This window comes from Monocercomonoides exilis (assembly GCF_001643675.1).
Source record: "Monocercomonoides exilis strain PA203 chromosome Unknown scaffold7-2047599, whole genome shotgun sequence".
Classification (NCBI taxonomy): Eukaryota; Preaxostyla; order Oxymonadida; family Polymastigidae; genus Monocercomonoides; species Monocercomonoides exilis.
The window spans coordinates 604,908-629,380 of NW_027150552.1; the positions used below are offsets into that span (position 1 = coordinate 604,908).

The 24,473-nt window shown below is 36.9% G+C and overlaps 8 protein-coding genes across 8 annotated transcripts; 3 read left to right on the forward strand and 5 right to left on the reverse strand.

Moving 5' to 3' along the window:
* Positions 1-398: 398 nt before the first annotated feature.
* Positions 399-1,594, forward strand: MONOS_3252 (uncharacterized protein; the record flags this gene model as incomplete). Its single annotated transcript, XM_067873240.1, has 5 exons — positions 399-421; positions 473-575; positions 866-925; positions 1,115-1,429; positions 1,529-1,594. 5 exons carry the CDS (start codon positions 399-401, stop codon positions 1,592-1,594), a joined length of 567 nt encoding a protein of 188 aa, XP_067733322.1.
* A 258-nt stretch (positions 1,595-1,852) lies between these two features.
* Positions 1,853-4,337, forward strand: MONOS_3253 (putative Ca-activated chloride channel family protein). Its single transcript, XM_067873241.1, has one exon. The coding sequence runs from the start codon at positions 1,883-1,885 to the stop codon at positions 3,785-3,787; it is 1,905 nt and encodes a 634-aa protein (XP_067733323.1). The 5' UTR covers positions 1,853-1,882; the 3' UTR covers positions 3,788-4,337.
* A 281-nt stretch (positions 4,338-4,618) lies between these two features.
* Positions 4,619-5,891, reverse strand: MONOS_3254 (uncharacterized protein; the record flags this gene model as incomplete). Its single annotated transcript, XM_067873242.1, has 6 exons — positions 4,619-5,156; positions 5,214-5,255; positions 5,505-5,539; positions 5,589-5,629; positions 5,678-5,733; positions 5,803-5,891. 6 exons carry the CDS (start codon positions 5,889-5,891, stop codon positions 5,054-5,056), a joined length of 366 nt encoding a protein of 121 aa, XP_067733324.1. The 3' UTR covers positions 4,619-5,053.
* Positions 5,892-6,008: 117 nt separating this feature from the next.
* Positions 6,009-7,134, forward strand: MONOS_3255 (uncharacterized protein). Its single transcript, XM_067873243.1, has 3 exons — positions 6,009-6,445; positions 6,506-6,792; positions 6,901-7,134. Exons 1-3 carry the CDS (start codon positions 6,123-6,125, stop codon positions 7,020-7,022), a joined length of 732 nt encoding a protein of 243 aa, XP_067733325.1. The 5' UTR covers positions 6,009-6,122; the 3' UTR covers positions 7,023-7,134.
* Positions 7,135-7,171: 37 nt separating this feature from the next.
* Positions 7,172-7,979, reverse strand: MONOS_3256 (Iron/manganese superoxide dismutase). The gene has a single exon (XM_067873244.1). It carries the CDS (start codon positions 7,937-7,939, stop codon positions 7,307-7,309), a length of 633 nt encoding a protein of 210 aa, XP_067733326.1. The 5' UTR covers positions 7,940-7,979; the 3' UTR covers positions 7,172-7,306.
* A 1,900-nt stretch (positions 7,980-9,879) lies between these two features.
* MONOS_3257 (putative casein kinase) lies at positions 9,880-14,040 on the reverse strand (the record flags this gene model as incomplete). The annotated part of the gene is made up of 6 exons (XM_067873245.1): positions 9,880-12,891; positions 13,093-13,251; positions 13,325-13,429; positions 13,488-13,614; positions 13,663-13,750; positions 13,824-14,040. 6 exons carry the CDS (start codon positions 14,038-14,040, stop codon positions 9,880-9,882), a joined length of 3,708 nt encoding a protein of 1,235 aa, XP_067733327.1.
* A 2,464-nt stretch (positions 14,041-16,504) lies between these two features.
* MONOS_3258 (uncharacterized protein) lies at positions 16,505-18,334 on the reverse strand (the record flags this gene model as incomplete). The annotated part of the gene is made up of 1 exon (XM_067873246.1): positions 16,505-18,334. The coding sequence occupies one exon, from the start codon at positions 18,332-18,334 to the stop codon at positions 16,505-16,507; it is 1,830 nt and encodes a 609-aa protein (XP_067733328.1).
* Positions 18,335-22,617: 4,283 nt separating this feature from the next.
* MONOS_3259 (uncharacterized protein) lies at positions 22,618-24,438 on the reverse strand (the record flags this gene model as incomplete). The annotated part of the gene is made up of 1 exon (XM_067873247.1): positions 22,618-24,438. One exon carries the CDS (start codon positions 24,436-24,438, stop codon positions 22,618-22,620), a length of 1,821 nt encoding a protein of 606 aa, XP_067733329.1.
* Between the last annotated feature and the right edge of the window lie 35 nt (positions 24,439-24,473).

Genomic DNA, 24,473 nt, shown 5'->3' on the forward strand with positions numbered 1-24,473 from the left:
CTGCATCAAAAATAAAAATCAAAAGATAAATTTTAAAAAATATATTAGAAGATTGAACAAAAGTTTTTTGTCTCTTTAAATTATTTTGCGCATGTGTAAGTTTGCATTGTCTAAGTGTTATTTTTCCACTTTTGCATTATTTTGCCATTATTTTCCACATCTAACCCTTATTTATGAATAACCAAAACTCATTTTGTTCATGGGAAGCTACCAACAGATTTTTTCGATTTATTTGGACTGGGAGCTTACCTAATCGTCCAATAAAAGTTTATAAAATCTTGTGCAGAACTTCTTTATACTTTTATTGTATGAGAATTTTAGTTATAAATAAACTTCAATTTTCCTGTTTTGTAGTAACTTTTTGTTTAATTGGATGGGCGGCGTCACTTTACTTTTATATGCGATATCTTGGAGAAATTAAGTGTGACTGATATAGATTTTTTAAAAACATTATAGTAATTATAAAACTTAGAGGCGATTGGATTCCAATGCAATGCGAACTTATTTCTTACACCAATCTTTCAATGCCAGCGCCAATGTCAGGTTGTTTATTTATAATTGTGACCGTTGGTTATGTTTGTTTTGTATTTTCTGAAATACTTTGTAGAATCATTTCGAGGTTTATGCATTCACATTTTTGATGTGACAATTTCAAAAACAATGTCCAAAGCTAGAATTTTAGAATTGACGTTTGTTCAAATGATTTTTTCTTGGACTTTTTGAACTTCTCTTTTTTCATAGAGGAGGAACTTGTTCAATTAATTCACGACAGAAAACTCATTGGCCTGTCCTTGAATTCAATGTTAGCGATTCCATAAATATGGCTCCCAACAAATCTGGAAATTCTTTTCGAAATTTGCCAAAGTTAGAAAGTTCCATTGTTTCATCGATATCAGGTTATGGTGAATTTGTTCAAAAACGTCAGGTATTTCATCGTGTGAGAAAATGGATTATTCAAACAACTAAGAGGAATCCACTTATAGGTTTTCGTTATGCAGCACAAATGGTCAAAGATTTTGTGATCGAAAGAAGCAAGCAAAAATCCATTTCCACCGATTTTTACAGAAATAGGAAAACTGAAATTGAAAATTATATAGGCAATGATAATTTTAAGAAAGCTTCGGAATTTAATGATGATAAGCATCACGCTTGCTTTGCTCCGATCACTCTCTTTGCTCCTCATCTTCTTTCACCCTCTCAAAGACACCTTTCTGGCCAATCACACTTTTCACTTCTTAATCAGATTTCGCCTTTGGTTCATTCTTCATCATCATTTGCTTCGCTTAATTCACCGCACGTTCACCCAACTCAATTCACTCATTCACTTCCTTCTGTTACTGACTATCAGTCATCTTTTATTCATGCCAATCTGCCTTCGTATATTACTCTTGTTCAGCCCGAAGAAGTTTCTTCCCCGTCTTCTGTTTTGGTTTTGGTTTTACCTGTCTTAATGTTTTATGTTGCAAGTATTTTTTGGTTTATGTTTGTATTTACAAATTGGATAAAATCAATTTTACATCGATTCAAGCTAAGACCTCGCCAAGATCCGACTGCTATTGAAGAGCAAATTCAAGATATGCAGCAACAACAATAAAAAGGAATTAGATTCAAAAATGAAACTCATTTCATCCACCGTCAATGTTTCTTATCCTTTTCATTTTTATTTATATTTTTATTTTTATTTTTGAAGTTTTATTGAAATATTATATTAAGCAAAAGTTGGATATTTTTTATTATTCAATTTTTTTATTAATTTTCGTCTGCGTTGAAATGTTTTAGAATTAATGTTTTGTCCAATTGGAAAAAATGATGGGTACAAAAAACCAAAACTTAAAGGATTTATCATTTAAGTATGGGTATATAAAAACATTTTTATCAGTAAATGTCAATTAAATCACAACAATCAACTCTTCAAACTCCTGTCGCAACTATAGAATGCGTGAAAAATTTATATGCTGTACCATCCGATATCTCTGAACCGATTTATGCATATGCAGAGATTCGAACTCGAAAAAGTGAAATCAGCAATAAAGAAAAAAATCCAATGTCTATTGCATTGGTTATAGATTGTTCAGGATCAATGGAGCATGTTGGGAAGTTTAATTTTGCGATTGATGCGGCAAAGATGGCCGTTGAAAAGTTAAGTTCAAAGGATCAAGTTTCCGTAATTGCTTTTGAAACAGATGTAGCAATTGTTGTTCCTCTTAAAAATGTTCTTGATAAAAATGACTTGGTTCATGAGATTGATAAAATAAGAATTGGTTCCTGTACAAACATTTCAGGAGCCTTAACAGTAGCGTTTGATGAACTTTCAAAAGCTCCAAAAGAAAATGTTAAACGAGTTATTTTATTAACTGATGGATACGCAAACGTTGGACTTACTAATACAGCCGATTTGGTGGAGCTTGCTAAGTCAAAAAGGGATGTTGGAATAACTGTTAGCACGATAGGCTTTGGACTGGAATACAATGGTGATTTAATGCAAAGCATGGCACAACAAGGAGGAGGAGCTTTTTTTGCTGTGCGATACGGTGAAACATTAGATCAAGTTATCGAGAATGAAGTCTGTGCGGTTGAAAATATCTTGACAAATCACACGTCTCTTAAAGTTATTTCATCTCCATTTGTAGAGAAAGTTTCAATTATGGGGTATCCAGTTGAGTCTCAAAGACGCCTTGCAAATGATGATCTATCAACAAACATCTCATTCCCTGACTTGCTGACGGAAGAAGTTAGAGAGATTGTGATTCGATTTGATGTTCGCAAAAATTCAATTGTTTTACCTGGAGCATCGAAAGCATCGTCTTCAACTGTTCCTCCAGCAGATGGAGCAGAGCAATCTTCAGCTGGAATAGACAAAGTCAAACTCGGACAGTTGGTTTTAAGTTACGTTAACAAAAAAGCAAGCAATTCATCAAAAAGTGATGAAGCAAGTTGTTGTTCAGCTACTCCTGAAGGAGAAAAGAAGGACGAAGCAAAATCAAAAGTCGAACAGGACAAAAAAACGAAAGTTGAGCAAGAGGAAGTGGTGGAAAGCGAAATTTCTGTACAAGTAATCAATGATGCGAATGAAAGAGATCAGATTAACAGACAGCATTGTGAGTCTACAGTGAAGACTGCGCTGAAAGTGATGATCCGACAGGCTTCCGCAGAAAACGAAGAGGCAATGGAATGTTTGTCAAATCGTCAGTCAAATGAAACAATTGTGGCTCATCTCGACAAGGTGAATGAGATCACAGACAAGTTTCTCGTGTTCCTTAAGGAGAAAAGCGGACTGAGCAGTTCGATCGATCTGTATGAAAAGGCTCTGAAAGCTGTGGCAGACGAAAAGGCTCGTGTTGAATCTGTTCGCAAGCGTCTTAACGAGGCAAAATCAAACAACCATTTGCGGAAGAGGATGGTGCAAGGCACGCGACAGCGGGCGTATCTGGTGAACCAAGGCTCGATGTCTTCAGCTGCGTATGCGCTGCCTGAGAAAGAGTTGTACTCTGACGCAGAGGATCTGTCTTGCTCGTCTGAAAGTGAAGATCATTACAAACATGTGAGGGGCTCAAGGTCGCCTACACGAAAGCGGAGCGTTTCCAGATCTGTTTCGAGATCACTTTCAGGATCTGTCTCAAGATCGCCATCTCCAGACACTGGCAGCGATTCTGGTTCCAGTGATGAATCATCATCTGCCTCTGATGGAGCTAAATGGAATGTGCTTTCGATGTTCAAACCGAAGAAAGTTTGCGGCAAATGCAGAAGAAAAAGCAGGTCTTCTCGGAAAAGAAGTGGATCAATGTAAAATAGAGAGGTCACTGGTTCTTTGAGTGAATTAAACAGCGCATCATTTTGAAATTCTTTCAAATAAAAGAAGAAATGGTGATGAATGATTTGATGCGAAATTGAAGAGAAATTTTCAATGGAAAGCGCTCCAAAGAATGAAATGTAAAGTTTTAATTTATTTTATAAAGTATTTTTTCGAAGTTAAAAAGGAAATTTTTCATTGTGGTATATTTTTTTCTCTGAAATTTTGTTGTATTCTCTTCTCGTTGAGACTATTTTTTAGTTGATTACAATTATTTTAATAATCTTTTATTTCACTTTGATTGTTGATGTTAAGGATGCAAAAATTCATTTACAATTGAAAAAATATTCCATTGATTGAATATTTTCTTCAAATGAACGGCATCTTTAGCTCATTTCGAAGCTTCTCCGAAGAACAAGACGTGTTGATAGTTTTGTTTAACTCTTCTGAAGTTTCATTGCAATCAAAATTTTCCCTTCTTGATTTTTAATTTTTTATTATTTTCTTATTTTTATTAAAAAAATGATAAATAATTATAATGTTTCATACATGTTTCACTTTTTTTAAATGAAAGGTCAAAGAGATGTTTATGTTAGAACTACATATATCCTTTAAATTGTGAATGAATGAATAAATAAATCTAATAGAAAATTATTCAAGTTTATTTGACTTAAAACAATATTCTCGAAAATAGTCACAAAATCTTCTTTTCTTTAATTTTTTTAAAATGAAAAACATATTCAGCCTTTTGAATACCAACATTTGTGTTACGTATTACAACGCAAGTGCATCCTTTAAATAAAAACTTATCCAAATATTTGGAGATGCTGCAATGTTGATGTGAAACATTTGTGCGAAGTGTAAAAAAAATCACAAATGAAAATATTACAAATAAAAATATAAAAAAAAAAAAAAGAAAAAAAGAAGAAAAGAAGCGATTATTAATATTTTGATAAAAGCAAACGATAAACGATAACAATAGTCGCAAAATAAACTATTAAAAAAAGTTGCAGTGTTCAAAATAATGGATAACGTTCATAACTTGGTACAAACCATTATCATGAAAAATCTTTTGAAAATCAATTCGAAAAATTGAAGAACTTATTTTTCAAAATAAGAAACACAAAAAGACTTAATATACAAGTTCTGATATGTGCAATATCATTTATATATAAAAGCATTGAAGAATAATAACCTAATTGTCAAGTTAAAATGTATCTCGTCCTTCATTTGCTCGAAAATATTTTTTTTTTCAAATATGGCTTAAATTTGATTCATTGGTGGATCAATGATCCTAAATGATGCTTGATGAAGCAACTGATCATTGATAAACAGACGAAGCTCGTATTCACCAACTGGCCAAGCTCTTTAAGAAATAATATATAAAATTGTCAAAAAAAGAAGCAAAAAAATTTAAACAAACCTTGGAAGTTCAGCATGAGTATCAATAATGTTCATCAACAAGCTAGTCAGATTACATGCGACAATTTCATAATTTGGTGGCTAAAAAATTATTTGAAGTATTGTTAAAAATATGCGGATCGATAAAAAAGACATACAGCTGTAATGATCAAATTTTATCCATAAATGAAAAAATAAGATTTTAGTGCTTTAAAAACAATTGCTCTGAAATCCAAACCTACACCGCGAGAATCACTATTAAATGAATCAACAATGAATTATAAAATCTTACAAAAATAAATTGAAAACACACTTGCAGACCCAAACGACCCTTCCGTATGAGCCAACCTAAAGCAAATAACATTTTAAAATAGAAATAAATTAACAGAAATCATACCAGAACGTGCGATAAAACTATTCTTGCGTGAATCTTTGAGTCTATAAATTTTTGAGAATTAAGCCATCAAATAACAAAATAAGCAATACCAGTTGTATAAAATACTCCATCAACTGGCTCGCTCGGAGCGCCAGTGTCATCGGATCTGAATGTCATTTACAAAAATACATTTAATGAAAATAAAGCAAATAGCAAATGTTGCTTTGGGGCAAACCTATAAAAAGTGACTGATTCGACTTTGATTGGCTTTGAATTATCGGAATCTCCTCCTTTATCTTTATCCTTACTTCCACCACAGCCCATTTCTTAAATTATGGTTGTTAATAATAAATCATTCAAAATTTATTTCAAAAACATTTTAAAATTTGCGCTTGATTAAAATTTCACATATTTCATTCAATTTTTGTTTGATATACCATTATTCAGTATTAAAAATATTTTTTTGCGAACTTTTGCAAAATGATTGATGTAGAATAAATCGTAAAAACAATTGGGAGGATTATATTTTCCTTTGACATATCTTTTTGAACGCAAATGATTATTGGAATTATATTTCTTTGTTTGCAAAACTCTTTTGCTGGACGTGGTTGCTTCCAATATCAACCCCCGGACATTGATTCATGTGCTCCTCCTGAACCTCAAAAAGTGAAAGAAATACCTGTACCTCCTCCAGCTCCTGTGGAACATTGCAAATCTGAAGCACCAAGTCAATCAAAAGAATCTTCTTCAAAAAAATCGACTCCATTTTCTTTTTGCCAACCAGGAGGTGGGGCTAATTCTCCTTTTGGTTCGTCAACAATGGACATAACTAATTTCGCTGCAAAGCCAAGTTTAGATAGCCTTCCTTTGGAAGATTGGTATGTCTCACGATTCATTATTTATGATTGTGTGATTCATTAATGCTTTTTATTTTTCAGTTTTTCTATGTTCAAGGTACCATTTGGAAATTCCGCTACGAACAAACCAACTTGTGCATGCGTGACGAATATTGGACTTTCAGCTCCTCCAAACAATCGGTTTGCTGATTGTACATCTCCACGCTCAAGATCATCACGAGGAGCATCTTCTGCTGCACCAAAAAGTGTTGAATGCGTACAGCCACCTGTTAAGCAGCAAGCAGATCAGTGTTCGAAGCCACAACAAGAACAGCAAGCCGCACAGCCTCAAGGACAAAAAGAGATGACAGAAGAAGAAAAATTCAAAAGTGTGCATGTTTTTTTTTAATTATAAAGATGGATTTTGTTTTTATTTAATGTGTATGTTTGAATTCTTTTTCTGTTCATCATTGTTAAATACAATTTTAAATGCTCAGTGGTAAACAAAGTCTGCGAGACGATACCTAATCTCTTTTCATCAATGTCACCAGAGGACTTGTTCAATCCAGTTGGGAAGATTGAAAGCCTCGGAATTCCCGTTCAAAAATATCAATGCTAGATTATTTTAAAAAATAATTTCATGATAAAATGTTCCGCACTTCGCAAATAATTTTTATTTGTTTTCTTTTCTTCCAAACTAAACGCTTGATCGCAAAAAATGAAGATTCACTTATCTACAAGAATTCGTTTTTTAAAAAAAAAAATCGATTTTTTTTTTTTTGATTATTGGAAAAGATTATTATTAGTTGATTCGAATAAACAAAAAGAAACCTTGAAACAACAAAAGAAAAAAAATTAACTATTATCTAACTTTATTGCAATATATATATATATATGCAGCATTTAATGTTTGACGGCTCTCATAACGCTTCTCCCTGCGACAGCAGCTTCAACACGATGAGCAACAACATCCCAGTCAATATGTTTCAAAATTGCTTTCACGTATGGGCCGCGACCTGTAGTCTTGTAATCAAGAACAAATGCATGCTCCCAACAGTCGATAAGAAGCAAAGGTTCAACATTCACCAGCATTCCCAAATGATGTTCTTCAACCCATGTCACTGTACAAAGGTCAGCGCTGTGATCATAAAGAACAGCAACCCAACCAACTCCACGGGTAGAACCAGCATTTTCAACCTCTGCAACAAATTTTTCAAATGAGCCGAAATATTTGACAAAGAAGTTCTGAACGGCTGATGGTGCAGTTGTGTTTGCGGGTGTCAAATTCTCGAAGAAAAGTTCATGCATATAAACGCCATCCACTTCAAATCCAAGTCTGCGTCTACGATCAATCAAAGCAGCTCCAGTGTGAGCACCGCTTTTGATCTCACCAAGAAGGGCATTCGCATTTGTGACATATCCTTTGTACAGATCAAAGTGTTGGTTAATTGCATTTGCGGAAATGCCTTCCATGGGGGAAGCAAGAAGCTTAGCGAGCAATTCTTCATTAACTTTAAATGGACCTGGTGCAGACATATTTCTCCGAAAAATATTATCAATTCGATCTTAACCTTTCATTGAATAATCAATGTAACTTTTTTTTTGAAATAGTTGACAGTTTAAAAACAAGATTTTTAAGCGAAATCTTATGAAGATTAATAAAGTGTTAAATTTTCTTCTTTTTGATACATAGTTAAGTTTGTTCAAATCATTGAGAATTCAATAAAAACAATTGAATGAAGTGGGAAATGTTTGGGTTCAAAAAATAAATTCTTAAAAAAAAAAAAAGAAAAAGAAAAAGAAATATACAAGAAACAAGCAAGCAAAATGCTATGAAATCTTCGAAATTAACAATAAAAACATGCAAATTGAATAAATTAATATCAGAACATCAAAGAAAAAGTTAAAGTCAATGCAATTCTTATAAATATGCAAAAAAAATTGGCTCAAACAAAATAAAATATTTTTTATCAAGTGCCGGAAGAAATCTGGGACCAATAACTATTTTAAATAAATTGATAAAAGGGAAAGTTGTTGCACAAACGCACAAAACGAAGTGAATTCAAAATCTGAGATTGTCAGCTTAGAATTCATCAATACTTTTAGATAAATCATTGAGACACATCATCAGCAAAGGATGATTTGAGCTTTAAAAAACGAATTTGAAAGAGGCTTTAAAGAAAGAGAGAAAGAGAAAGAAAGAGGGAGAGAGGGAGAGAGAGAGAAAGAGAAAGAGAGAAAGAGAAAGAGAGAAGAACAAAATATACTGCGAGGCAGCAAGAACAATGAAAAAAAGAATGTTGCTCTATGTGAGTTAACCTCAAACTTGTTCGGAAGAAAACATAATTTACACACAGGCAGCCAACATAAAAACAAAAATGATATTATTTTTAATAATAACAACAACAAAGATTTTCAAGAAGGCATGATAACGAAAAAAAAAAACTGCCTTTGTATCATCTCCAATGAGATTTCAAGAAAAAGATAAAAAAAATACTTTTTAAACAAAAATTGAAATAGAAAAGAAAACCTAAAAAAAAAAAGGATATTCAACATAAAAATGATATAAAAGGTAAGTGTACTTTTTTATTTGGTATATGAAAGCAAAGTGTTCTGCTAGCCAGCATACAAAGGAAGAATTGAGATCAAAAAAATAACAAAAGTTGCAAGGAAGTGCAAAAGGCGATATACAGACTTCAAAAAAACAATATAGAGAAAAATTATATAAAAATTAAATTAAATAAAATAAAATAAAATATAAAATATCTTCATATTTCGTCAGTAATGACGACAAGACTTACAAAAATTGTGTTTAAAAACTTATCTTTGTAAATTGTAAATATAAAGAACAACCTAAATCTTGCTTAACGTTCATTAAAAAAAGAAAGAAAATAAGAAGAAGAAGAAGCATGACTTCTAACAATTCGAAGATAACTTACTTTGCTTGCGAACTCAAACTAATTTCAAAACTTATTTTTCAAAAAATGTCAAAAAAACAAAAAAAATTAACATAAAACAGAGAGAAAAATAAATAGAAAAGAAAAACTAGAAAAAAAAAATGATAACATTCATCATCGAACATATCTTGAAGTGGGGGGGATAAAAGAATAAGAAGCTTCGAATTGTGTTAAGAGCAAAAGCGTTTTAAGCGCCTTGCAAAGACAAGAAGAGAAAGTGTTATCACTAAATGCATACAACCAGAGATGATGTGAAGTGGAGACGATAAAATAAACAGCTTTTGATTACAACGGTCCGATATGTCAGAAAGACAACCAAGAAAGCTAAGAATGCGAAAGTGAGAGAAATGACAAGATTATTTTAAAAAATCAATAAATGAATGAATGAAAATAAACATTTAGAAACAAATGGTTTTTATGTTATAGTGAATGAACGCTTAGATTAGAACAAGAAGAATAGGAAAAGGGAAAAGAATATCAACATCAGAGAGTTATAAATGAGGAACTCAGTGAAAAAAGCTATAGAATGACACAGCACCCTCCGCCCGCTCCTCCAGCCTCTTTCGCCTTTGCCCCCGACGGCTGTGCTTCTTCACACTCATACAGCGGCAGCACATTCTTCGACGAGCCAAAAGACGCAGAAAACTCAGAAGTCGACGTCTGGTGAGACGAGTTGTTATGTTTTTGAGGGTGTTCTGCTGATCCTTCTTTTTCTTCTTCAGCTGCTGCAGTTGTTGTTGACGATGATGATGAGGCTGCTGCTTTCTCTTCTGTTGCCTTCGCCAGATGCTGCTGATGTCCCTCAGAGAAATGACTGGACGAACTGGACTTCGCATTCGGAGTCTTCGCATCTTTCGTCTTTTGCGTGTTTTCCTCCAAATTCTCCAGCTTGCCTTCTCTTTTGCCTTCTCCTTTGCCCCCAGCTCCTTTGTGCATGCCAGACTCCGTATCAGAGGCAGAGGATGAGGTGGACGGGTTGTTCTGCTTGACAGAGCTGTCGTTGGCATCGCTCCACGCATTCGGCACCACATTCCGCGCGCTCTGCTCTTTGTTCATCGGCGGCGGTCCAGGTGAAGGCGAAGGAGGAGAAGCATCATTCGACGGCGAATGGCACAGTGCCCCCGACGCCTTCGGATTGGCAGCTGAAATGTGCATGTTCGAAAGTGCATGCGGAGTGGTGGGGGAAAACGGGGGTGATGAAGAATGGCCCTGCTGCTCGATGGCACCCGGAGTACCTGCTAATGCTGGCTGTGATGCAGATCCTTCGTGTTTCTGATGTAGACCAGGACTGGCAGTGCTGGAGGAAGAAGCACCCGGAAGGGCTGGCGAAGAGGCGATGAGATAAGGTGAGTTGGCGTGTGGGGTGAATGAAGTGTACGGCAGAGCTGCCGCGTGAAGTGGTACAGCCATTACCGGAAACAGCGGTGACGACTCAGCATTCCCTCCAAATTCCTTCTCTTTCTCCTTCTCCTTCTCTCTTTTGCTGTGATGCTCAGGTGTTGTTGGTGTCGGGTTGTGTGACATTCCCTCTGGTGAGCCCATCTGCGGCGAGTCTCTTCTGTTTGACGGGTGCGAGCTCAGCACAGGCAGCAGCCCAATCGTCTTCGCATGCGCCGGCGTGTTGAACTCCGCAAGCTGCTCTTCTCCTTTCTCCTTTCCCGCTTCGTCTTGATACCCTTCTTTCAATGCACCGCCGTATTTCGCCTTTGGCGTTGTTGCATCTGCTGTCTGTTTGTTGGTGTGATTCGGATCGTCTGCTTTGTAGTGTATCTGCGCTGTCGACTTCACTCCGTGCATCCGCGCTGCAAATCTTGTCTGCCTTTCGTCTTTGCTCACTGCTCCTTCCTCTCCTTCTTCCAGATTCTCCGACGCATCTCCATTCTTCTCGTCTCTGCTCGCCACGCTCCTTCTGCTTCCTCTGCTGTTGCTGCTTCTGTTGCTTCTATTGCCTCTCTCTCTGCCTCTCCTTTCAGATCCCTCTCCTTTCTTCCCTCTGCCTTCACCTCCGTCTCCTTCCCCTTCTCCATCTCCTTCTCCATCGCTGGCTGACCCGCCCGCACTCGACAGATCGCTCTTCATCGACACACTCGACTCGCCTGAGTGGTCAGCAGCAGAAGAAGTGAGCAGCGAAAGCGAAGAGTTTTCGGCAGACAGCGTCGACGAGGCAGACGAAAGAGAAGACGCATGCGACGAGCTCAGCACTCGCTTCGATACCTGACTCCTCTGCTGCACAGGGCGTCCGTGCTCATCAACTCCTCTGCCTTGACTGCTGCTCCTCCTCCCTCTCTCACTCCCTCTCCCTGCTGAAGACGCCTCGTTGTCGTGCTCCACATGCTCCCCTGTCTGCTGGTCTTTGTGAATTAGTCCGCTGTTTGCCTTTCTCTCACCTCCTGTTCCTCTTTTCCCAACTCCACCACCACCACCACCACCACCACCACCACCACCTCCTCCTCCTCCTCCTCCTCCTCCTCCTCCTCCTCCTCCTCCTCCTCCTCCTCCTCCGTTCTGATAGTTAGCTCTGCTGTCAAGCCCGCCCTTCGACGAGAACTGCCCCTGCGACAGCTGCGACGTGGAGGAGAACGCAGACGTGGACGATGTCATCGCCAGAGACGACTGGTATGTGCCGATCGACGAGGCGTATGTGCGCATCTTCGGCGAGCACGGCACAGGCTGCGACGACGTCGACATCGACATCGCAGACCCAAAGCGCGACGAGTACAGCGGCGACCGCTTGTCGCTGCCCACACCGCCCTGCCCGTAGTTGCCTCTCCTCTGCTCTCCTTCCTCGCCCTTGTTGAGCCCGCCTTCCCGCCGGTTGTGCAGCGGCCCGTGCTGCGTGCCCTGCAGGTCGCCCGCGTTGATCGTGCTGGCTTCTGTCTGTGTTGTCGTCAGCGACTTGATCATCCGCGTGTCCCTCTCCATCATTTCTGCCCGCTGCCTCTCGGCCATCCGCAGCTCCTCCAGCTCCTCCGGCCGCGCCTCCAGCAGCATCTCCTTCTCCACCATGTCCGACAGCTCTGCCACTTCCCGCACTTTCTCCTTCTTCAGCGTGTCTTTCACATCCATCCCTCCTTTCTTGTTGTTGTCCCTTCCGTTCGCTGCCTTTTGCTCTCCTTCTTTCCCGTGCTCTTTCTCCCTCGAGTCGTTGAACTCGCTGTCGCTGTCGTCGCGATCATCTCCTCTTCCACCTTCGTCTTTGTCCCCTTCTTCATCTTTCTCATCGTCATCCCTCTCTTTCCTCTTCTCTTTCAGCTCCTGCCGCTTCTTCTTCATCCTTCTCCGCTTCTCCTTCAGCTTCTCCTTCTTCTTCCGCTCTTCCCGCATCAGATGCGGAATCCAGTCGAAGGGGAAATCCTCCGACACCCCCGTCTTCAGCAGCGCTGTTTTCAGAAGGTGCTTCAGGCCGTCGTAGTCTGGGATCGTGTGGAAGTTGTTCTCCATCAGATGCTGCATGAAGCTTTTGAACTCCGCTGGCAGGTTTGTAACCAGCTTTTCGTTCATGTACTCCTCTTTGATGCGCATAACCTCGTCCTGCAGTTTATGTTCGGTTCAAGTGGAAGAAAGGGAAAAGAAGCGACAAGGGTTAAGCGAAAGGTTGAAGTTTAGTTTGTTCAAAGTTTTCAGCAAAATGAAATAATTGTATTTTGATTTTCAAATAATTATATTGCCATTCATAAAATGGATAAAAATTAAAAACATTTAAATATTGATAAGAAAAAATCTGGTTCATACCCTGTCTTTTGATTTACTCCAAGGGAGTGTTCCAACACAGAACTCAATCAAAATGTAAAGCAAAGACCACAAATCATCCACTCTGCTCAAATCTTTCCCTTTATGCGCATTTACAGAAGCATATCTTACGGTACCTCGAAAACCTACGTGTGGTCGTGCCTTTGTAATGAAATAATAGATGTGCAAATGTCAGTAACTCTTAAATCAAAACTAAATTTGAGGAAAGACAAACTGGAAAGATTGTGCCATTTTTCAATGTTAATCTCTTCATTAATCCGAAATCAATAAGATAAATATGATCAAAATGAGAAGGATTCTTTCCAATAAGAAAATTACTCTTTGGGATTTGTGGAGAAAAAGAAGTTGAATTTAATTATTTTAATAAACAAGCATACAGGTTTTATATCTCTGTGGATTAGTCCTGTTTCGTGAAATGACTCTATTGCTTCAAGAGCTTGAAGACCAAATTTTAATGTTGTATGCAACGAAAACCGCTTTTGGGGCATTCGTATAAGAAGTTCACTAATTTGTGATTAAAAATCAGAGAAAAAATAAAATAACATAGCATACAGAAGACTTGGTCCGAGAGCTTCCATGACTAAATATGTTGATTGTCCGTAAAATCCAAAATAATACGACTTAGCAAAATGAGGTTTCCCTAAAAAGAAAATTGAAGAAAATATGTGGTTATAAAATGTTAATAAATTAATAAAGTTAAGGTAAACTCACACCTTGCATCTGCACCAAAGCAAATGTTTCCAGATGAAGTAACTTTTTTGGAGCATCTTGTTTTTCGAACTTAACAGCAACTTCCATTTTTCCATGTGTTGTCAGACAATTACCCAGATAAATATCGCCAAATGACCCTGAGCCAAGCTTTTTTGTAAGTTTCCATGTGTTTTTAATCAAAGTCCCCACGCCTATAGGCTGGGTAGCTTGCTCAGCCATCGGGGGTCGTTTTTCGAGAAATTCACTTATGGGGGATTTTTTTTTTTTTTGCAAATTTTGCTGTTTTTTAAATAAATAATTTTTAAAAAATCAGGTGAATCGAAATAAACGATTATTCAGATATTTGATTCGAAAAAACTGTATGCGTAAAAAAATGTGCATCCGAACAAAAAACATTTCTATTTCCAATAATGAAAAAAAAAAGTCAAAGAATTCCTCTTAAAATGAAATAGATAATTCTCCATGTATAATTTGTTTTTGAAAAGTCATTTGTTCTTTTCCATTGTGAAATAAAAATAAGATTACTGTTTTTTGTTTTAGAAAAATAACAGAAATAAATACGTTTTTTGAAAATGATCGTATAAAATATGAAAATATCCCATTTTATCTGTTAAATGAATGTGTTTTTCTTTCACCTGTGTTATGGAAAAATAAAATAATTTTTCTTCAAGTCCTTCAATTATATGGGACAAAATATTTTGGTTTATGAATTTTGTTCCATTCTTCTCTAACAAATATTTTTCTCAATTTTTGAATTTTTTGTGATTATTTGCTCAGTTACGGTTGATTTATAATGAAATTATTGCAGAAAAAGTTTGGAACAAATCTCAGTTTTTTTCATAAAAGCAAAAATTTTGTCCCATATTTTTTAAATCAAAAAAAAACTTATTTAAAGAGATATATTTTTGCAAAAACATTTTTCAACAGTAACTTTTGTTTTTAATTTTCTGGAAAAACTGGAGATTATTTTTCACAATATTATTTCACTTTTCACTTTCAAAACTTCACTAAATTGCATTAATAAACATTGTTAAGCATTTGAAAACAAATTGATGAAGTTTCAATAGTGGGAATAGGAATTTGATCAAATTATTTAATGTTTTTTAATTTGAAAAATTTACAAAAGGAACTATTCAAAAAATAATGCAGACATATGTGGGAAATGTATAGACTTTCAAGCTTTTTCTGCACAAAGCATGAAAAAATGGTTTCACTAATAACATTATTATTCAAAATCAGATTTTATAATAAATTTGATTTTCATATCCGCATACAAACGTAAACGATATAACAACATTATGTTTTGTGACCAAAAAAGTTATTCAAAAAATGAACCAATTTTGTTGAAAATTATTATTCATAGAAAGTCAATCTGAAGTGACAATTTTTCGACAAAAATGCGTGAAGTCAAATATTTTGTATCATATTTCATTTATGAATTAGTCAAATCAAATGCACACAGTTCCAAATCTTTGACAATTCAAAAATGAAGTAACATGCAATGAAAAATTGACATATAAAATATTCTTATAGATGGTTCAAATATATACAATTTTTTATGAATGGCTGATGAACATAATTTAAATATTTCTATTCAAAGATAAACTGCTTATGTTGAATCGCAAAATAAATAGTTTGTGATATAAACAATGATACAATAAAGAATCGTTTCTGGTTTTATTTCCTCTCAAAAGAAAATGGATAATTATTTCTGAAATACTATTTTCTCTGTCAAAAATTTTCTGTTTGACAGTTTTGTTTAAAAATTATGTTAATGAACACATGGGACAAAATATTTGTCTTTCAGGCATTTTCATTGAAAAATTGTGCATCCGAGATGATCTTTTTGTGATATAAAAATTTTGAAAAATATGGTTTTATTTTTTAAAATACATGTAATGTCACACAACATTATGTAATCATATCAATGATGCATGTTTACAGGAATGAAAATCAAATTTATTTGAAATCTGGTTAAGTTTCAAAATGAAATAAGAGAAACATTTTTTTCTTGCTTTGTGCATAAAAAGCTTGAAAGTCCGTTTTTTTTCCCACATAATAGAGATAACGTCAATCAAAAACGTCTCAATCAAAATTTTCATCAACTTTTGACTTAAAAAAATAATTGAAAAACAATTTATATTATGAAGCTAATAACAAGGCAAATGACAATGAATTTTCATTTCAATTAACACCTCGAAGAAAGTTATGTTTTCGAAAATTATCACGCATATTTTATTTATCATTCACTATAATGATGGAAGAAATATTTCGTTTTTCATCGAATAAACAAACATATGTTTTTTTCTTCATCTAATTCTTCACTCATCTTCAAAGGCACTTTTTGTTCAATTCAAATAAAAACTTTTTTTTATTTTCAAGAAATACATTTCGAACTCTGTTTTTAGTTTTCAATCTCTTTGAAATACATTCAAAACGAAAAACACAACACGAGCAATAATCTTATAGAAATCAAAGAGTTCGCGTTCACATCCTCAAAAAAACAATTCAATAAGCAAGAAATTGCATCAAAAAGCCAAATAAAATCGTAGCAAGCACGCCACAAACAGAAAACAACAAATGATGCACTTTTGAAAAAAAAAAAAAACACTCATTTCATTTGCTGATAAAACACAAAACTTTTCACACAACATTAATTCCAAATTCCTCCATCTCTTCTTCTTCATTTGTTCATGCTTTCAATCAACTTTCTTGCCTCTGCTGACACACTCGACTCCTCTTCCTCTGACATCTCGTTGTATCCAATCGCATCTGACATCGTCACCATCACTGTGCCGGGAGGAAAGTGCTGGATGAACTCTCTCTTCAGCACATTCAGCTCCACACGCTCGCACCCTCTTTCCGACAGGCAGCTCTTCACAACTGCCTCAAATGTGTTCCCTCCAACCCCCTTCATGTCTGGCCTCTCCCCATTCACAATCTTCTGCCCTGCCACCACTGCCTCATACTCCCCAAATGGGATCTGGAGTGTCAGGCACTCCCACAGCATCATCCCAATCGAGAATGAAACTGACTCCTTTGTCGCTCCCATCTTCTTGTTCATCTGCAGCTCTGGCGCCTTCCACCTCAGACACTCCTTCCTGTTGTCATCCTCATCCTCAAACGCTGATGAGGGTGGTGGTGAACCTCGACCATTCCTGTTGGCAGATGAGAAGTCAGAGGAAGATGTGATGATGGTGGAGGCGGAGGAGATGGATGAGGAATCTGAATCATCATCTGAAGAGAAGTCGGAATGCTTGGCAATGCAGATGATCATGTGCTCTGAGAACAACACAATGTGAGGACTCAGATTGGCAAGGGAGGTCAGCTCGTCTTCTTCATTTTTAAATGAGTGGAGTGCCCCATTCGCCACCCAGAACAATACCTGTGCAGCTGTGTGTTCTCTCTCCTGCAGAGTGCCTATCGCCATCTCCTTCTTCTCATTCCTCCCATGAAGCAGCATGAACAATGAATCTCGCAGATCCACAATCAGCTTTTCAAACACTGATGAACAGGCAATTGCATCCACCAGATTCGACATGGATGAGGTGGTTGGACACAGATCCTCTCCTCGAACAAATGTTGAATCTGAATCAGTCGTTGAAGTGGATGAAATGGATGGTGATGGTGTTCGCTTTCTTGTCTCTTCATCTTCTTTTTCATCCACCTTTTCAAACATCCATTGAGGAATCTTGTTTGAGTCTCTTCCAAGGATGTATTCAGTGGAGCCACTCTCACTCAAAAGATGTTCAGATGACTCGGAATGCCCCAAGTTATTCTCATACACCCTCTTCTTCATCCTCTCCTCATTCTTCTTCTCTGCCTCCCTTTCTGCTCTCCTCCATTGCTCCTCAGGTGACATCTCCATCGTCACCATCTCAAACGCTTTCGGATCCTTCTTCACTGTGTCATTCACAATCTCTCTCAGATCTTTCGCTTCATTTTTGATCTTCCTCCACCGAATAGCCAGAACAATGGAAACTATAACAACGATAAATAAAATTACAACCAATAAAACAATTACAATCAGCATGGATGATTTTCCTTCTTTTCCACTTTCAACAAGTTTTCCATCCCCATTTGCATTTGCCTGAGGCTCGCTTTTGTTCTTCAGTACGAATGATTGCGTTGGCAAAGGTCGCTTTTCGTCACCAAACAAGACACATACGCTCACCTCAGCTTCACTTGGAGCATCTTTGACCAAAGACGATTGGATGTTCGTGACAACTTCAGATTCGTTCACATATTCTCCATCTTCGAACTTGTCGGTATGCAACGATTTCTCTTCATTCAGTGTTGTTGTCAGTTGGAACTGCAAGCGACACGGCATCAGCAAATTTCCTATGAACTTCAGTTTTATTTCCGCTCCTGCTTCTTCTTGTTCAACTCTCTCCAAATGAGGAAAAAACATCACAGACGTTTTTTCCAAAGCAACTCCTTCCATTTCGCAACCCTCATTCAAAATCCACATCGATGAGTTCGGCAGCAAGCCATCTCCTCCTTTAAAGCTCATCACATCCACAACTCCCCCTTCATCACAAATAATATTTCTTCTTGCTGAAGGATATCATTCAATTGACGGATTATTTCCCTCAAACATCCCCATTTCTATTGTCAACCTGCCCTTTGAAACAGAAATTCCTCCTTTTGATGAGTTTGCAACTGTTGTATCTTTCATATAACTGGTGCAGTTTGTGAGACAAATTAATGAACCATTCCAATGGCACACATCTTCAATTGCTGAATTACTAATAAAAGTTGCATCATTTTGATATCCTTCAAATAAACAAAATGTGAAATTCAAGTTTGAACAGGAGCCGAACGATGCAAGCTTTCCACTATATTTTGGAAGATTGCATCCTTTGAAAGTGCAGTTACTGAAACTGATTGGACATTCATTTTGAGCTGATAATACAGATATAATGCCCATTTCAGAGCAGTTGAGATTCTTAAAGGAAGTCAATGACAAATTAATTGATCCACTTTTTCCATTATAACTCGTTCCAACATCACAAACACAAAAGAACATGCAACTTGGCATGCAAATATCGAAAACCTCCATACCTTTGCAACAACAATTTCCATATAGTGGAATCTGTAAAACACTTCGAGTTGAAACAAATGAAAGTGAAGATATGGTGACGTCAGATAATTCCAATGTTCCTCCTATTTGATCAATCAGAAAAAATGATATTTCACACATTGAAGCATCTCCTATGTCTTTTCCTTCAAAAGAACAATCCTTTATCAAACATCTTTCAGCCATTGTTTTAATGAGACACCCATGAGAGGAACTCGTTTGTGATGGAAACACAAAATTGAGAAGCTCCATTTGCACTATCTCAGAGCAAAGAATTAATTCATCCCTGGAAGCAATGCCTGACGGAACCACACTTAAAGTGGCTGTTGAATGCACTTTCGATCTCAAAGTCAGATTGTCCAGATCAAACTCATCCTCAATGATGCATTCCTTGTCCACATAAAGTCTGGAATCGAAATCAGATAGGATATGGTTCAGACCATAATCAACGGAATAGCACGGACTGTCGCTTTTCCCGCAATTGCGGAAGTTCCTGCTGTCCGAATGAACTGAAGAGACAATAATTGTGGTTGACTGATAGGTTGTGATATAATCCATCAAATCAACATCCTTTCCCAACGAATAATCTCTTCCCCAAATTGCATTTGCTTTGATGAATTCTTCTGGTCGGAGATCAAATCGAAACTGCGTTTCATTGATTCGATTAACGATACTGAAACACTCCACAAAGATATCCCGACCAACGAATGCAGCATTCCCAAGAAAAGACATTTGATGAAAAACGAAATCAACTTCCACACTTGTGGTGCAATTCAGATAGACGCCTCCTCCTTTTCCAGAATCTTCGTTGCAGCCGGACTCAATTATTTCGCTATTTGTCATCTTCAGTCATCCTCCTTCATTCAGAGCAAAGAATATTGCTCCTCCTTTCTGCGACGATTTTGCGTGATTGGTGATAAATGACGTCTTATTCACGCTCAACTGCACGCTCTCTGTTGAAATGCTTGAGATGGCGCATGACCCTTCTCCATCACCTGTCAAAGTTCGAAATGTTGATTCGTTGATTGCCACTCTTGTTTCATGAGATAAATGTTCTTCTGTTTTTTCCTCAACAAAGACAAGCCCAGAAGTGCTCATATTTATTGCATCGAAGCTCATTCCTTGAAATGTACAAACAGATCCACTCATAATGTTTATCACACACTTCCAAAATGTTATTCGTTCAGTATGAAGGCTGGACACAAAAAGTTCTCCACTTTTCATAAGAATGAAGCAAAATACTGTTTCAACATTGTCAGCTATCTGAGATTCGAGTATGCAATTATCAAGACTCAGATATCCTTCCCCATTGGAAATTACTGTTGTTTGGCTGTTCCCTCTTGCTTTTAATACACAAAATCATATGGAAGAAAAAAGAAGTGTTTCTGAATTGGACAAAATAGAACTGATGCTATCGTTAACACCAACATCTATTGTGAGATTTGATAATGATGATATGTCAATCAAAGCAGCTGCGGAATCAGAATTTTGTGTTGTTGACGATGAAGAAAAAGTGGAATGAACAGAAAATGAATCCAAGTCAAAGTGGTTTTGGATCAACGTGGAGCCATGAATGATTATTTCTTTTGAAAAAGGTTCTTCTTCAACATGACTGAAACCAGTCCAGAATGAAGAGCATGGATGGAAATGGTCACCGCAACCAGCAATATCAAATCCATCAGTCGATATATAAACCGTTGGGCTGTTGAAAGGAACGAGAAGAAGAAGAAGATTAATCAATCCAAACTGCTCATTTTCTCCGAAAAACGAATTTTCATCTGTTAAATACGATGCGTAATCGAATGAAAACGAATTGTAATTCACTGTGAAATTCAAATCAGATCCAAATATGTAAATATTTGAACCATGTGCTGCTTTGTTTGAAGCAAACATTGTATTATTGAAAGAAAATGAGTTTGCGTATGAGATCTGCAAGCAGTCCAGAAATAATGCTCCTCCTTTTCCTTCTGTTCCTGAACAAATGCAATGACTCATGCTGCAATTATGCACATTGAACTGATTTTGGTCTTTCAATGCTGCGCGAACAAGTCCTCCTTTTGGGATTGCGCTTCCTCCAATCCCTTCGAAATTACATTCTTCCATTGTAGCAGAGGATGCGAATAAAATATTGAACGGGGAAACATTGTGAATTATTTGTGAAACTTCACAATTTTTCATCAATAAAGTTCCACCGTTAATCAAAATCAAGTAATTAGAGCACTCATTATCACTTTCTTCAGTGAATGAACTGCTTTTAAACGATAAAGTCCCAGAAGATTCAATCACTGATTTCATTTCATTTGAAAAAAATTTTGGCAGATCAAAAATCATATCTTCTATAAGAAGCTTTCCTTTGTTGTTCAATATACTCATTGATTCACTTACAGACATTTCTTTGCTGATTGAAATTATCGATTGTGCTCCTATGGCTGTTGATTTAACTATGAGATAATCTATTTCAAAATGACTATCAATAACTGTATTGTCAACAATCTGCAATTCTTTATCTTCTGAATTTTCAACCAAATTTCGATAACCTCTCCAAAAAGAACAGCAAGGATAAAGATTCGTTCCACATCCAATCATATCGTATCCATCTGCTGATACACAAATCACATGATCCAACCGTTGCACAAGGAATAGACTCAGATCGACGGGTTCAACCACGAACTTCTCTCTGTCCAGACCTTGCATTTTGACTTCGAGAATTTCTTCGTTTGTATTTAAACCTTGGAAATTAGAAGCGGTAATGGATTTATTAAGGCTTTCGCATTCAATAAATACATCCATTCCATATTTTGCAACGTTGTCATGAATTTTCATATTTTTCAAAACATAGTTTCCAAAGAATTCTCTTTCAAGCAGAAGATACAATCCTCCTCCCTTTCCAGTGTTTGCATTAGCCGAGCAAAATGTCACACAGCACTCTTCCAGAGTCATTTTCCCATTATCAACCAATTTGCAGTTAATACCACCTCCATCTGTTGATAAACACGAGCATTCATCGATTTGACTTTCTCCTCCAATCGTGAGCGCTTCAACTCCCCTTGCGTTAATGACACTCCATTCAGATACGCAACTCCTGAAAGAACTTCCGTTTAGCAAAATTTGAGAGTTCCCACATCCAACAACCAATCCGTTTTGTGCTTGTTCGAAACCATATAAAATATTATTTTCATCACAAGACTGTTTGATAGAAGTTACATTGGAATATTCAAAAGCAAGAATTCCATTCGAAACAGCACAAATCCCTTTGAATCGGCTAAATAAAACGTTATTGATGCTGAAAAACGAAAACTTAACTTCTCCTGTTCCAGAGACAATGGAAGCTCCACTCTTCTGTATCGGTCCAGAAGAGCTGCCACATTCCCAGTTGCTGATCACAACCCGCCCAACTGTAATTATTATTAAACTTGAAACATCGTCAGTTGGATTCTCTGATAAAATGAAGATGATTTTATTGAATGCAAGTGTCGTATGAGCATCTCCTGCTTTTTGTTCAAAACATCCTCCTTCACTTATATTTAGATAGGATTTCTCATTATTTCCTCGGATTGAAAGTGATAAGTTGAATCTCCTCAATCGTTGTTCCAGCAAAATTGATTCATTGATATGGATTGTGCTCATCTCATCTGTCATCTTCCCCAGTCCAAAAATCATATCTCCACATGGATAATCAAAGGCTCCACACTGACTGTTGTTTGTTCCTCCAAATTTTACAAATAGCACAGACGTGGGCTCTGGAAAGAGATATGGCTTGATTGATTGATTGATGGAGCATTCATCCAATGAATCCATAACCCAAAAATTTTCACTGTTCGTGACTCAAGCACTGTGCCATCCCACAAATCTGCTTGAAGCACCTGCCGTAGAGCAGCACTGAGAAGAAAAATATCACTTCCATATTTTGCTGAGTTTTGAGAAAATTGTATCGATCTCATAGTGTACTTGGATGAAGGACTTTCCAGAGAGAAATAGACTCCTCCTCCACACCCTTGCTGACCACTCACTGAACACTCACTGACGTTGTTTGACTCAAAATTGAATCCACAGTCATTACCAACATTGACAAATACGCATCCACCTAGAGAGTTTGTTGTAAGACATCTTATTCCAATGAATGACGAATTCTTTATTTCAAATATTTTCCCGTTTCCTGCAATCCCAGTCAATCCTCCTCCATTTCCAATTTTTCTGGTCAAATTCTTCAACGATGAATTTATCATCTTCATCCCGCTTCCATTTTCGCAGTAAATAGAGCAGCATTTTTCAAAAATAGATTCTCTTATTGTGCTGTTAACCTCTTCAAAATAGCATCCATTTGAAACAAAAATTAAACCGCTGCTTGAATCGCTTTCAACTTCATTAAATTCCGAAGCATTCATAATCCCTCGCCCATCGTTTCCTCCAATATGCACAGTGCATATGTCACCGAACTTCACAGTATTGAGACTTAAATTATTTAAGTGTGCTTCTCCATTCACAACTTTTAAGAAGTTATACTCAATTTTTCCGACTCTCCCTTTAAGCTGCGCAGAACACTTTTGAAGTGTTAATATTGATGAAGAACATAAGATCAAGCAACTGCGCTCCACAGCAAATTGAGAGGGCAAAGAATATTTTATGCAACTGAATGAAACTACATTTCTTGTTTCAATAAGCCCATCAGCAGCTCCAGTGCCATCTTCTTCAATCACAGTTTCCGTTCCTTCCATTTCGCTTTCAAAGCTAGCTGAATATGATTCAATTGCAAATGCATCTTTGATTGAATAAGAACTTGTGAAAGTGATTTCTGCTGTTGTTGAAGAGACTGTTTGGAAGCGCCTTTTCATCAAATGTGGAACTGTTCTGCATGGATAAGCTCTCAACCCACAACCTGAATGATCAAGACCTTCACCATCCCCACTCACAAATCCTTTGCCTTCAAACGGAGTCAAAAATGATCCAAGAAGAAGTTCAACACTGTTGTTAGTTGTGCTTCGTTCAAAGCCCATCAGATCCTTTTCACCTAATTCTGCCCATTCAAATGAAAATCTTTCCTTTTTGATCAAGAAGCTCAAATTGTTTCCATCCACAAACACGCAATTGCCTTTCCACCCTGAACAACCATCAAATATAACTTTTTTCAAAGAAAGTTCTGTCTCATCAACTATTGCATAAACATATAACCCTCCTCCAATACCTTTTCCATTTGCTTCGCTTCCTGATGAAGGTGTCTTGCATTCGTCAAACATCGTATTCTGAATGCTTGTAACTCCGCTTTGCAGTGAAGCAAAAATGCCTCCTCCTTTCAGATTTCTTCCTTCCGCACATTCGCCTGAAACAGTACAATTATCTAAAAAAACTGATGTGGATGTTGGAATTTGCATATTCACAGAAATGCAACCTCCATTCCCGTTGTTCAACTTCACTCCAATAAGCGAACAATTGTTGAAATTGTTGACTTGTTCATTGCAGATCTCAAACGCAGATCTTCCTGAAAATAAGAATTTTCCTTTGAACAATGCGTCTGATATTTTTAATTTTCCGCCCAACATTCGAAGGATTCCAAATTGTCGAGATATTGACTCAT